The following is a 13,901-nucleotide window of genomic DNA, read 5'->3' as shown; positions in this document are numbered from 1 at the left end:
TCACAGTTATGTTTGAACACTTGCAAAACCGTGAGGCAGATATATCTGCTAGATATGGTATTACGTACCTACTTTTGGTATTTTTTTCTTATTTCTAAGATGCAACAATCAGCCACTCATACATAATACGGCGTGTTTCTTCAACCTATAGCCAAATTTTCCGAGGTAATAGAATAAAATGGTCTGAAAACCAGCGCCGGGCATCTCGGCCCGGCACACGCTGAGACTGGAAACCCTTTGCCCAATTGATTATACTTACTTATAAATTAATAATTGTTTTTTCTTATTTTTGTTTTATGTAATTTTATTTTATTTTCTTTTGTACTTTTATTTCATTTTCTTTTGTACTTGATAATGTGGCAATAAACAATTCTTATTCTTATTCTATTCTTAAAATAGAAAGGTGTTTATTTCTCTAGTTTATATGTTACATTATGTCCATCAGGTCGGTGGTGTGTTCGGCCTGTGGGTGTGTCAGCTACTTACAATCTACCTATATGTGTCTAAAAGATCTGTATAGGTGTCATGTTGTTTGTGCTTTTCCGAGGTTTGCTTAAAGGCCATACCTACTGAGCAACTTTTACTATGAAACCAATCGCGAAAAAAATGTTGGCTCTCTAATAGAAAATATCTACTTACATATCAGTAAGCGCAGCATGGTTCCATTTTTATCGCCTGTCACTATGCCCGTAGCTTTCGCACTTACATACTTGTTAGAACGTGACAGGCGTCACAGGCGATAAAAATGCGACCGCGCTACCGCCGCTGATCAGCCAAAATGTATGAAACAGCCAACTCTTCTCACGATTTCGGGGTTGGTGCATTTGTAAAACTTGGTCAGCATGACCTATTCATTCACCTAAAAGTATATACGCAAAATATGGCTAAGGGCAGGCGTGGCTCACTCCGCGATTTCATCGCGTCGCTACAAAAGTACACGCGGCCCACACCAATTTTGGTGTCTAGCCATAGTAATTGCCGCGCACCGCTAAGGAACGGACGCTTGCTCGCGCTTGCGCCACCTTGCGGTCATATCTGTCGTAATACACGCGTTTTGTTAGAGAGTGAAACTTCTGTACCTAGTACTATTATTTATTCTGTGCTAAGGGTAGAAAATCCATGCGGTAGAGTTGTTTTTTTTTCCTACGATGCACACCAATTCAATGTAGACGAGAAATATACCTCTCAGATAGAATTTTTGAATCCATCACGCATGGAACTTCAATGGTACCATATGAGAGCTCCGACAGTTGCACTCCCTTTTAACCCTTTTGGTTGCATAATAAACTACAACTAATATTACAAGTGGAACTCCTTTTCTAATTCCACTTATTAGAAAAGGAGTTCCGCTTGTAATATTAGTTGTAGTTTATTATGCAACACGGCCCAGGTAGTTCAATGTGTATCATAAACAGTTAAATTTTGTTGTAATACCTATCAATGAGTATTTATCAGCATGAATGGACGTTTCTTTAGATGCCAATGTGGATGCGTTATCAGAAAATCATGCGATAGGCAAATAAACACTGTTGCTGCGTAGCGCCGAGCCTCCGTTGCACAGTGGACCGATTTCCGCAACACAGTCATGAGGAAAATTCACCGCTGCAAGGCTTTCATGAATGATAACATGCAATAGATATAAAAAAAATATATTTTTTATTAGCAAAGAGTTATTGATTGTAAAAGAGATGGAAAGTTATTGATTATAAAAGTGAAAAGCACAACTGTAATAGATGACTCTGTACTGCGCCATATTTTTGTGGTCACTGGATTGTCAAACGTTTTTTTGAACTAGTGTTAACGCATAATGTAGGTACACATACAGTTATAATTGGATTATTTTAGGTAATGTCTCCAAATGTTACTTAGAGCTCTTCCTACAGTGCCGAGGCCTCAAAAAAATCGAACTATAGGAAGCTGTATAGCGCCATCTGCATCAGCTGTCAAATTCGTGCCTCGAACTTGGTTTAGACTTATAAAATCATTGAATCTTTGATAACTAGTCATAACCCCTAGTGTTAATTTCATTCGATAGCGTGACGAGCGTCTGGTGATCGCTGTGAAACAACTATTTCTAAATATGTCCATTAAATGATAATGATAACTATATTAACTATGCCAGCGTGATAAAATTTGGGTCAGTGCCAGCCCTGAAGATCAGGATAGTTAGGTATTAATTAGGTAGGTAAGTTGCTCTTAGTTCTCTATAAATACTTAGTAAGAAAGTGAGCATGACAATATTCCATGGTTTTTATCAGCTAGAAACCAGATAAAAAGCCCATAACAGGTGTGTGTAATACTAACAGAACCAATCAAACCAGCTACTTACTTTATAAAACGTCAAAACGATTTTATTACCTACTTTAATATTAATACTTTTATTTATTTTTACATTAAGTTTTATAAGGATATTTAATTGCTTAAAAATAATATTACACCTATATCTTCTTTTTAAGTAATATGTTTTTGGTCATTTTAGAATAAAATCAAGGCACAAAAACCCATTTCATTCTTTGGTGAATTTTCGTAAGACTAGAAAAATAGGCCATACTTAAAACCTGAGTCAACAACATTGTCCACAGTTCACATAGCACCGAACCTCTATGTGAGCAGCCGGTAAACAATATGCAAATGGCATTGGATATAGAAAACTGGATTCCGCTTGAGAACACAGCACAGAGATGGGGTGGCGTGGCGTCACACTCTTGACCTACGGTTAGCGGTTACTAAGTCCTGTCTTTTATCTATCTAGGCACCAAAGGTACCAAAATCATAAGACAGCTACAGGTAAATAGGTATCCAAAGACGGTAAGCACTTTAAAACTGCAATGAAAAAAGTACGAAATAAAAACACTTTCAAAAGCAAAGGCTAAAAAATTCCTATAATGATAGGAAACCTATCTTGATTTTAATTTTGATATCTTAGGTTTTGAATCTCAGTAGTCTAGCATAATTATTAATTAGTCTTTGCTTTGATACAGCTATTTATGATAAGTTTATGTGAACGGTTTTTTTTGTATTTTAAAGTAAGACGGTAGCATAAGTTTCCATAGGGATAATGCGACAAATCTCAGTAGTATCTCTTGCTAGATTTTCAACAAGAAAAACACGCAAGTGCTTATCAACCATACTCCATTGCGATAAAGTTTACAATTGCTCAAAATGCCGGTTCCATAGGCGATAGCTTCAACAGCGCACGAGCTTATCATTTGTTTCAGTCGGATTTTTGTCGCGCGCGCATCCACCCCACTTCCCAAGCTTCATATAAAATACCATAGGGTTGCTTGCGTCAACTTTGCTTTCATTTGCATAACTGCTTTTCAAATTATGGCGCAATACTTTAGTTGAGTTTCTGGAAAAATTACTGACACGGTACGTACTTGTGATTGGAGAAACGTCGGCATACCTATTTAGGTCGTACACATTTGGATATTTTCAGAACTCTGGTTCTATTAAAACAGGTTCCCACGATTACCATGACAAAACATAACATAAACATTCACATTATAGTTATGCTTTCGACTGTCATAGTTAAAGAAAATAGGCCTACAGTTCTCATAATTATGGCCCTATCCCACCCGCTACCTACTCGACGGGACTCACGGTGTTCTCGCGCGTTACTCGCGTCGGCGTCGCGGTATATGTATTTCAATAAAAATCACGCGCTCTCAAACTACTCTAAACAAACTAATTTACAACTGAACGTTCGTTTCAGTGCTTATTTAGTCTAGCCTGAAAACAGTACAATCGGCGCGGCGTCCTACGCATACTCTATGGCAGAAGAAGTGTGAGAAATGGGACGTTATCGGAAGCAATTACAAAGAAATACCGCAAATCGATGTACAGGTTAGCCGTTTGGCACACGCATACTAGAGGACAAAACAAAATTTTTGACCCGCAGTTCCTAAAAAAAATTCCAAAACCTATCATGTGTGGTATCATACGAAAGGGCTTTTTGAGGCGATTCTAAATATATATCACATCATTACATTTCGGCCATATATTTTTAATTAAAACAAATAGAATTTTCGGAACACTAAGTTTGAGCTTCTCCAGATACGATATGGCTGTTTTTTTTTGTACAATATACCACAAATGATACGTGATATCCTCATATCCAACCCCAAGAAAGCAATTTTGAAAATAATATCATTAACATTTTTTTTTTAATTTTTCAATTTTACAAACTGACACAGTTCTGTTTCAATACCTATTTTACGAGACTTATGGTTTTGACCTCTAGTATCCGTGTGCCAAAAACGGCTAACCTGTACATCGATTTGCGGTTTTTTTATTCGAACGGGTTCCACTACGTCCGCCGGGACGTATAGCGGGACGGTTGGCAACCCTAATTACAACTATTACAAGACGCATTAACTATGCGGCAAGTACCTAGGTAGGCAGGAGCAAGCAGAGGAGGAATCGAAATTAAGCATGCTCCCCTTAATTTAACGGATCACTGCGTTCCGTAAATTTGCCGAGGTTTTCCAAATTGTATTGGGCTCTGTAAAGCATCTGGCATTCAGTGATTATGATTACAAATAAAAAACCTTTAATAACTTTTCCAGCCAATGAGTCAACGTTAATTACGTTAATTAATTATTGTGTGAGAAATAACAGGCATTTAAAGTACTTAGGTAAAAGTTTATTGATTACAATATTTAAGTATACAAGTAGGTACAATGTTATGTGCGGTTTCAGCTTTATTCTTCTGTCTTCTGGTCTTCAGACGCTTCTGCTGGCTTCTGAGCGTCCAGGCGTTCGATGGCTTCAAACACCCATTTGTAATTCATGGCTCCGAAACCCTGAACAGAAAATTATTATTTGAGCTAAACCTTCGAGTATTTGATAGCCTGAGCGTCCAGACAAAAGTTCGGGTATCAGCCTGAAAATCCCGACATTTCCTGGACGATCATTTCTCTAAATAATTGGTCTTGGCAAAAAAGTCTTGTATCGAAATATATATCCCATCAAAAACATTACATGTAAAAAGATGCAAGTCTCGCAACGCAATACTTCTACTACAAAAAAGTTTTGAGATGCAATGTGATACCATGTCGGTTATTTTAGTCATTGCCAGGAATGCCAGGGCGGTGTTTAAACCGAAAAACGTTCACGATATACCTAGGAATTTCACGATCTGCCTTATCTTACGAGCGGCCGCCGACATATAGATTAATTAGACAAATAGACACATGTCTTACCCTGTGATTTCTCCTCTGTAGAATCTCGAGGAACAACGTGGGGCGCACCTGCACATGCTTAGTAAACGCTTGCAGCATGTAACCCTAAACAAAAAGTTTAATATTAGGAAAACACCAGCATCTGCATAACTTGCACACGAATTGACCTTGTTCCAAACTTAGCCCAGGCTTCTACGATAACTAATAACGGTTAAAATTGTCCCGGAAGATCAGTGGCGTAGCGTGAACTAATCTAGCCGTGGGCAAAATTGCATCTGCGAGGCCCCCCTTGGGGCGCGAGGCTGTGGGCGACGGCCCACTTCGCCCACGCCTAGCTACGCCACTGCGGAAGATTATTAAAAAATCTCCGGGTGTATGATCTAATAAGTTTTATTTTTTTCCCTAAATGTCTCTCATAGCGAGAAGTTTCTCTCTTTTATGTTTCTTCACTTAGTGCCATTTGCACCATCCGCACTTGACAGACTGATCAACGTCACCCGGCGCGACGCGGCGGTTTACTATGAATCATTCCATACAATAAAATTTAGCGAACTCTTCAACGATTACAAACAGTTTGGTGCAACCGACCTTTATTAATAGCTGGATATCCACCGAACGCTCTTAGGCCGCGAACTGGACGCAAGCGGAGGCGCGCAGCGCGGCGAGCGGAAAATGAAGGCCATCATACATTACGCTCGTCCAAGTCCAGTCCGTGGCCTAAGAGCTCGTTCCCACTATGTCGGATGTCGGAACGATTTTTAATCGGGTGTCGTAGCGGCAGAACATTTTATATGAAGCTATTCACACACGAACGACAACGATTTTGTGTCGGATCCGACATAAAATATCGTGTTTTGTCAGCCCTCCGTCCGGAAAAAAATCGTGTTGGCGGCGCTGTTCACATGATGTCGGATATCGGACCGACCCCGGCCGCGCCGCACCCCCTGTGCCTTCCGCGCGTCAAATGAGAACCTCAAATGGCACCAGCTGCGGTCGTGGCCGACAGCCGACTAGTGTGAACAGAGGCACCGATACCGATTAAAAATCGTCCCGACAGCCGACTAGTGTGAACAGAGGCACCGACACCCGATTAAAAGTCGTCCCGACATCCGACGTAGTGGGAACGAGCTCTAACCTAACGCCCTTCGATCGGTTGCGTTGGAGAAAACCTCTTACTCAGAAGAGTCAGAAGCGGTTCCTGATCATAGCGTGTAGCGTGTAGTAGTATGTAGTATCAAAATTTTGATCTTTCTATGGATATCCAGTAATTGATAATAAACATCCTATCACTACACTAAAACTTCAGTCACCTTCTCGTCGAAGTCTATCAGCACACAGTTCTCCTGCAGCTCGTCGATAGTCTCGGACACCTTCAGGGAACTCCCGGCCAGCTTTTCTCGGATGACGTCGTAGTACGTTGGCGGGAACGCCAAGATCTCCGCGCCACGAGCTTTCAGGTTTCGGATCTGGTTAATAAGAAATATTGTTTGGAATGTTGTGCTATGTAAGTACCTATTTATTTATGATCAGTTTCATATTGCGTAGAAAGTAGTTATTTGCTTTACAAGGGGGCAAAGTTGTTGTTTAAGAGGCCGGTGTCGATTTTAGTCGCAAAAATGTAAAATTGATAGATTTCGTCGATGAAATTGTACACCTTATGTTACCAAATTGAAATAACAAGTACTGGTTTCTATTAGCACGTCTTCTTATCTTGCCTTTTATCAGATAAATTTTTTGAAAACAGACTCACTAAATTAGTAATGTTTTTTTTTCTGATGGACGTTTAGGTAAACGCGCGTAAAGCACTGATTTTGTCGCTCTTATTTGTAAATTTCGTGAAGTTTGGACTGCTAAAAATGGTAAATTTGTATTACATATATTTTGTACTTGACCTTTATCAGATTACATTTTTGTTATATGACTTAGAGTTCGAGGAAATGAAAGTTAAACGAATTCAATTTTCTCCAGAAATTACTTCAAAACAAGTTACAATTTCTCTGAAAATCGACTTAATTTCAACGTTATTTGGATACTTGAACAATCTACAACATTTGCTAAAACTATTCTTATACATCAATTTGTATAATTTACCACCATAATTTTTTGATGAATTTTTAAAAACTGCCTCTTCTCTTCATATATTACCGGTGACGCACGCTCGCGACCTCATTATTAAAAGGCAGGATGAGAAAACGTGCTAATAGAAACCAATTCTTGTTATTTAGATATTACGTAACAAAACGTGTATAATTTCAACGACTAAATCTATCAATTTTACATTTTTGCTCCAAAATCGACTACGGCCTCTTAAATCCTTGTGTTGTATTTCGAGTCAGAAGTTCAGTGGTGACTGCTTAGTCACCTATTGCCTGGTTTGTCTGTCGAGTTGTCTGGACCGAATTCTCCACAACTTATAATTAGTAGCTTCGTCAGTAGATATTGAGAATGCATCCTTGTTGACCTCTGAAGAAGTCAGTAGGTATTGACCTTAGTTTAGGTGTACTTACAGTGGCTATGATATCGTCGGTATACAAGGCGACATGCTCGACGCCTGACGTCCCGTGCGCCTTTACGAATTCGCTGGCCTTGCTCGTCGGCCTGAGACCCTTAGCCGCTTCGTTCATTGATAACTGTGAAATTATTAATACAGGTAAGGCCATGTGGGGTTTGCTCGGGGCAAGAAAAACGGTATATGGATTCTCTTCAAGTGTTTCTCATGCCCCAATGTTTCTCTTACAGTCAGCATCAAACCTTATTTTTCAGGCCGATGAGTTGTGACGGATTGGACTGCCTGATTATACAGTATGGAAAAGAGCAACAAATTATAAAACTCGCTATTTGCTTGATGCAATCAGGGGATATGATCGATGTTTGAAGGCTACTGATGAAGACTAGTAAATACTTATGAAAACAAATAATACTTTTAAGTGCGAAACAAAAGTAAGTACCTTCTTGTTGTCTCAACCTTAGTTTTGATTTACCTATGCTTCTTTTCTTTCTATAATTGTGTTTATTTCCAGTGTGTATTTTCGTACTTACGAGAACATTGTCATGTTTGTTGATGACAGAAGCGGAGTTAATGCAGGAGTAGGGTACTAGGTCATGGGTGTAGTCGACGCACCAGAATCTAAAAAAAAAAAAAAGAAGAAGAAAAACCTAGTGTCTATGATCTTCAAGTCAAGGACAAGGGGGGAAGAGGCTAATCGATGCTACCGAGACCGAGGATCGAAGACCTGGTATGTTTCGAGAACAAAAGATATTTTTTTAATAATTTTCGAACTGGGACTGGTTGTTAGTAGGTATTACCTGTGCATATTGAGGTTCTTCTCGTACCAGGCCACGGAATCCGCCAGGGTCCCGTCTGCTACATTGCCTTCCACGTGGTCAATGTACTCTAAGTTCGTCTCCGGACTAAAATAACACAAGTAACAACATATAAGTATGAGGAAGTAGGTACCTCTCTATCCAAGTTACATCTGTGAGATATAAAGAAACTGTCAAAGTCAGGAAGAAATAAGGAAGAATCTCCTCATCGGTATTAAGTATTTAGTTTATATTGCAGCCATATCGCTATTTGGTACCTATCATGTGATGTGATAGGTGGTGAAAATTATATACCTATTACCTGCGATATGTTCAACTGCATAATTTTACAACTCGGCTGTGACGTGTGACGTCCCTGTCACTCGGTTCTCCAGTCTTGTATTTGGCCCCCCTCAGGTTTCAAGTAAAAACTGTGTATTTTTTTAGAAAGCTTTGAAGAAGTTAAAGCTTAACTTTCGGTTTGATACTTACAGTAAATGGTCTAAAGGATCGCTTTCCAAAGGTTTGTAGCCGGGCAACCAAAATCCATTATATTTACTGCGATCGATTAGTGTGTGCGTGTTATCACCATACTGGAAAAAACAAGTTCGATATATTCTTTTCTATGACATGACAGGTGATCACGTGATGCTTTCCATAAAAAACGATATGCCGGAAGCTCCGGCCCGGACACGGCCCGGTCTAACGTGAGTCATCCTTAATTCGAAATGAAAAAGCAAATGATATAAAAGGGTAGCCTCTGTTTACTGTTTGTATACGTCAGTATTTATTTGTTTTTAAATATTTGCATACCTACTACCAATTTGTACAACTGCGTCATATTTATCTAATGCGTTTTATCGAGGTAAACAACACATCCTCACAATCCTTGAAGGAGGATTGTACAAGTAAGATGTACAGGGGCTCATTTCTCGACCGGTATTAGGTATAAGTAATATTACTAGTGTGTTGTCATGGCAACCCATACTATTTGACAGTTCGTGGACTAATAATATTAGTCTAATATCGTTCGAGAAATGGGCCCCAGGCGTAGGTAAGTAAAGTACAACGCGCGAGCGATTCGTGTATACATATACCTATTGGCTATGGATTTTTATTGCTAATAATTAATAAATATATATCTATGAATAAACTCACCGTTCTCAGCACCGCATACCTCACCACCCCCCCTTCGTCCGTGTCCTCCTTCACCCCCTGTACTTCCGCGCCCCCCTCTTTGACCCCCCGCACCAGCGCGTCCAAGTCCTCCACCAAGAAAGCCACGTCCTTCACGAAGTCTCCGTGGAGGGACAGATCGGGGGACAGCGGGGAGTTCGCAGTTGTTGGTGACTCGAAGGCGATTGTTATCTGAATTGAGAGAGAATTAATTGTAAGTAGTTGAAACTTTTAAAAATTTAGTACCAGCTACTGCTATTTTTTAGTAAAGGCCAAAATTAAGTCAAGTGCCGCGTCACTTTCTTTAGAACCATTTTTGTTCAGCCTATGGCCCTTTCTCAGGACAGAAAAATCTGCATGAACCCAGCGTAACTTAAAACGACATGAGTTTTTAACCAGTTATCAATTTTAAAAAAATCCTCAATTTTTCATAGATGCTACGAAAAGTATGTCTTGTTGTTACCCCAATAAAGAAAGAAGGAAGGAATATGAATGATAATAATATTTTAATCACTGACCTTATTAAGTTTAACAACAATGGTGGTCACAGGCTCAGAGTCGCTGGCTTCACGAACGGCGAAAGGTCGGAATCCGAACCGCGTCACGAAGTAGCTTGACGCCTGAAAGTATGTTTCACTAATTAAGTCAATTTTTAATATATTTAATTTAATTTAATTTATTTAATTTTAGACCCTATATATATTTTTATAATAGTAGAGAGAGGAGAGGCCCGACTTAGTAAACAAATCAACGTCGACAAATTATCAAGTTTACCAATTTTCTTTTCATATTCGTACGTAAAAACTCTTTTAAGTAACAAACTTTTTTTAGGTATAGGTTGCTGTTGCTGCATGTGTGCTGGCACCACACTTCGCTGTATTTGGCAAATATTCGTGTTGCATCCCTTTTGTTTTGTATGTCAAAGGAAAGAGATGCAACACGAATATTTGCCAAATACAGCGAAGTGTGGTGCCAACTGCCAGCATAAGCTGATACCCCCCAATTGAAGTAAACATTAACCACATCGTAATTTGGGCTTCTACAAACGTTGTAATGCAATTTTATTGAGACACTTGCTGGCTAAGGAGCAGCAACGAATTCAATCTATCGATCAAATGCCGCACAGATCGCATGCGATTATCGTGACGTTTGGAGGTCTTGCGTTTTTGTCATTTGTCATACTTTGCTGTGACAACGGTGCGACAACGTTTTCGAGAAATCATAATGCCGATCCTAAAATCAGTAGGTAATTGTGACTGCAACCTCTCGGTTGCAGTTTGCAGTCACATACCTAGTCAAAAAGAGTTATAACCAGCTACTGCTATTTTAAACTTGTAGGCGCATGTGTACCTAACATACGATACGATAAGAGTGAGAACTCTTGACGCTAAGTTATGCCATAGAGTAACTTATACTAGAGCGGTACTGTCATAGTAAATTTTGTAACCCCAGTAAATTCACTGCCATCTGTCGACACACTTTAAAACTAAAAATGAAGATTTGTAAAAATACGATAAAATGTATTTATTTATTTAATCTTTATTGCACAAAAGAAAACCTTACAGTACAAAAGGCGGACTTAATGCCATAAGGCATTCTCTACCAGTCAACCTTAAGGCTAAGCAGAGAAATTGTGGGCGGTGCTACAAATACAACAGCAAAAATAAAATAAAAATAACATACAATCACATATATACAAATATAATATACATATATACTATATATAATATATATATAAATAACGACGAGACTCATTATGAAACTAATAAAAATACACTAAGAAACTTTCTTTCCGCTAGCATAGAAAGCACGTAAGGATTTTTTGAACGCGAACTTATTTGGCGCATTTTTATGTTAAAAGGAAGTCCGTTCCAAAGGCGCGCCACCTGCACAGTGAACGAATACGACATGAACCCGGTTCGGTGAAAAGGGATGGACAGAGACATATTGCCAGAAGAGCGAAGTTGGCGGTCGCGAGAAATGCCGTAGTATTGAAATAAGGATTTGAGGTACTCAGGAGAGTGTGGATCGTTAAGCACAGAAAAGAGAGTGGAAAGCAAGCGAATATTGCGACGTTGTTGATAAAATGTATTTAAATATAGATAAATGATTTTTTTTATTTGCATTAATTATTTTGATGATTTTGACCCACGTTCTTTCACTGATATGCGTTAAAATTGTTAAATAACAAACGAAACCGTCAACGCCATCTATATGACTGTAGGCCAAAACTAGTAGCGCCCTCTGAACGAGAATCAAATTTTCTTGATTTTCGAGGCACGCTTTTTCCTCAGACTGTATCCATCTATTACGGAGTTATATCTATCTTTGGTTATGCACTATATATGTTAGGTACACATGCCCCTACAAGTTTAAAATAGCAGTAGCTGGTTATAACTCTTTTTTAGAAAACCTAAAATATCAAACTCAAGGAACTAAGTATACCTCTAGCCTAGGGCCTTCTATTCAACTGTATTTAGAATATTTATTTAGAAAAATGAAAATGGTAAGTTTTGAATTGTGTCCAGGGGTCCATTTCTTGAACGGTATTAGTCTAATATTATTAGTGTGTTGCCATGGTAACCCATATAATTTGACAGTTCGTGGACTAATAATATTAGTCTAATGCCGTTCCAGAAATGGGCCCCAGCTATTAGAGATATAATTATACGAAGTATCATAGGCATTATAAGAAGGAACAAAATGGAACTCACCGTTTTAGCATTAGCCACTCTGAACACGAGATGGTGAAAATTCAACACTTTTCCCTCCTTAGGCGCTTTATTTTCAGCTTTCTTTCCTTTAGTCATCTTCTTTCTTGACTTTCTGGGTCTGTTCACACATAATTGTATATAGATGAAGAATAATAAACATAGAAGTTGTTTAACACAATAAATAATATACATGATAACGTAACACAACATGTTTTTGTAATGTTTTAGAGACAAATCTTGGGAAAAAATTAAAATTACTCACATCTTATTAAAACCTCGTCATGATTGACGTTGTATTGTGTAGGTATACCTACACCTTCAAATACTCGAAATGTAAAACATACTTATCTACAAATATTTAGTTTTACCTATATAGAAAGAAAGAAGTAGGAGCATGTTTTTGAGATTCCTAGGTGTATTAAATATGAATCAGGTACTTACGATAGCAAAAATTATGACGAGTAGACTAAAGGAATTGGTTTGAAAAAAAAAAAATGTATACCTACCTAACTAGGTAATATTAAATTTTATGAAATAAAAGTAATACCAATTAAAAAAGTGAATAAACTTATGAAAATACCTACATATCTATGAATAACTTACTGTGAGTTACTGACGTGCGTTTATTGTTGTTTATTTTTAGAAAAATGCTGCTTTATCGAGAATAGTCCGGTAACCACAAAACCATGACTTGTAGTTAGTTAATATTCCGTCACAACCTTTTATAGGCCTATAATAACGTTATTAAAATCTGAGTCCTTGCGTATAGCCACGGGAGAGCAGTAGGCCAAGTTCTAAAAATTTCCAATCAAGAGGCAATATGCGCTAGATCTACGAGTACCTACTCGTATAATCCATACTATTACTAAATACATATTATAAATGCGAAAGTGTGTCTGTCTGTCTGTCTGTTACATCTTCACGCGTAAACAGCTGAACCGATTTAGTTGACATCCATACTAATATTATAAATGCGAAAGTGTGTCTGCCTGTCTGCTACCTCCTCGCGCTTAAACTGCTGAACCGATTTAGTTGAAATTTGGTATACAGATAGTTTGAGTCCTAGGGAAGGACATTGGATACTTTTTATCCCAGAAGTCACCCCCGAGGGGGTGAAAAGGGGGTGGAAATTTGTATGGGGAATTAATAAATGCTGAACCGATTTAAATGAAATTTGCTATGGGGATATTTTGAGCTGTGGGGAAAAATATAGAATAATTTTTATCCCCGAAATCATCGATTAAGGGTGTAAAAATAGGGTGAAAGTTTATAGAGTGGACCAATTTGGGGATGAAAAAAAGGATGTATTTAAAAGCAGATTTGTTTAAAATTAAGGTACCCAAATTACTAATTCCACGCAGTCGAAGTCGCGGGCCAAAGCTAGTTAGATTATAAACGTTTCAAATACAATACTTAGATAAATAACATAAATTTAACAAAATACCGACTATACTATTCGTATCTATCTTCTGCTAATCTTATTTACTATGGTATTTTAAACTTAATAATAGGTGTGCAATTTTAA

At 38.2% G+C, this 13,901-nt stretch overlaps 1 protein-coding gene across 1 annotated transcript; it reads right to left on the bottom strand.

The window, feature by feature from the left end:
* Positions 1-4,700: 4,700 nt before the first annotated feature.
* On the bottom strand, positions 4,701-12,585 carry LOC134745755 (4-hydroxyphenylpyruvate dioxygenase-like). The gene is made up of 10 exons (XM_063679831.1): positions 12,377-12,585; positions 10,181-10,282; positions 9,645-9,854; positions 8,979-9,079; positions 8,490-8,594; positions 8,223-8,310; positions 7,691-7,813; positions 6,494-6,649; positions 5,205-5,288; positions 4,701-4,805 (listed from the first exon to the last, which is right to left on the bottom strand). Exons 1-10 carry the CDS (start codon positions 12,566-12,568, stop codon positions 4,704-4,706), a joined length of 1,263 nt encoding a protein of 420 aa, XP_063535901.1. The 5' UTR covers positions 12,569-12,585; the 3' UTR covers positions 4,701-4,703.
* Positions 12,586-13,901: the final 1,316 nt, after the last annotated feature.

Source organism: Cydia strobilella, chromosome 12 (genome assembly GCF_947568885.1).
Source record: "Cydia strobilella chromosome 12, ilCydStro3.1, whole genome shotgun sequence".
Taxonomy (NCBI): Eukaryota; Metazoa; Arthropoda; class Insecta; order Lepidoptera; family Tortricidae; genus Cydia; species Cydia strobilella.
This window is presented reverse-complemented; position numbering and strand designations above follow the sequence as displayed.

Excerpts from the sequence above, each read along its gene's own strand:
- LOC134745755 (XM_063679831.1), bottom strand. The coding sequence starts at position 12,568 with ATGTATATTATTTATTGTGTTAAACAACTTCTATGTTTATTATTCTTC. Across the intron at positions 8,595-8,978 it reads GATCCTTTAGACCATTTACT|TCCGGAGACGAACTTAGAGT; the intron begins GTAAGTATCAAA and ends GTGTTATTTTAG. Across the intron at positions 4,806-5,204 it reads TACAGAGGAGAAATCACAGG|GGTTTCGGAGCCATGAATTA; the intron begins GTAAGACATGTG and ends TTTTCTGTTCAG.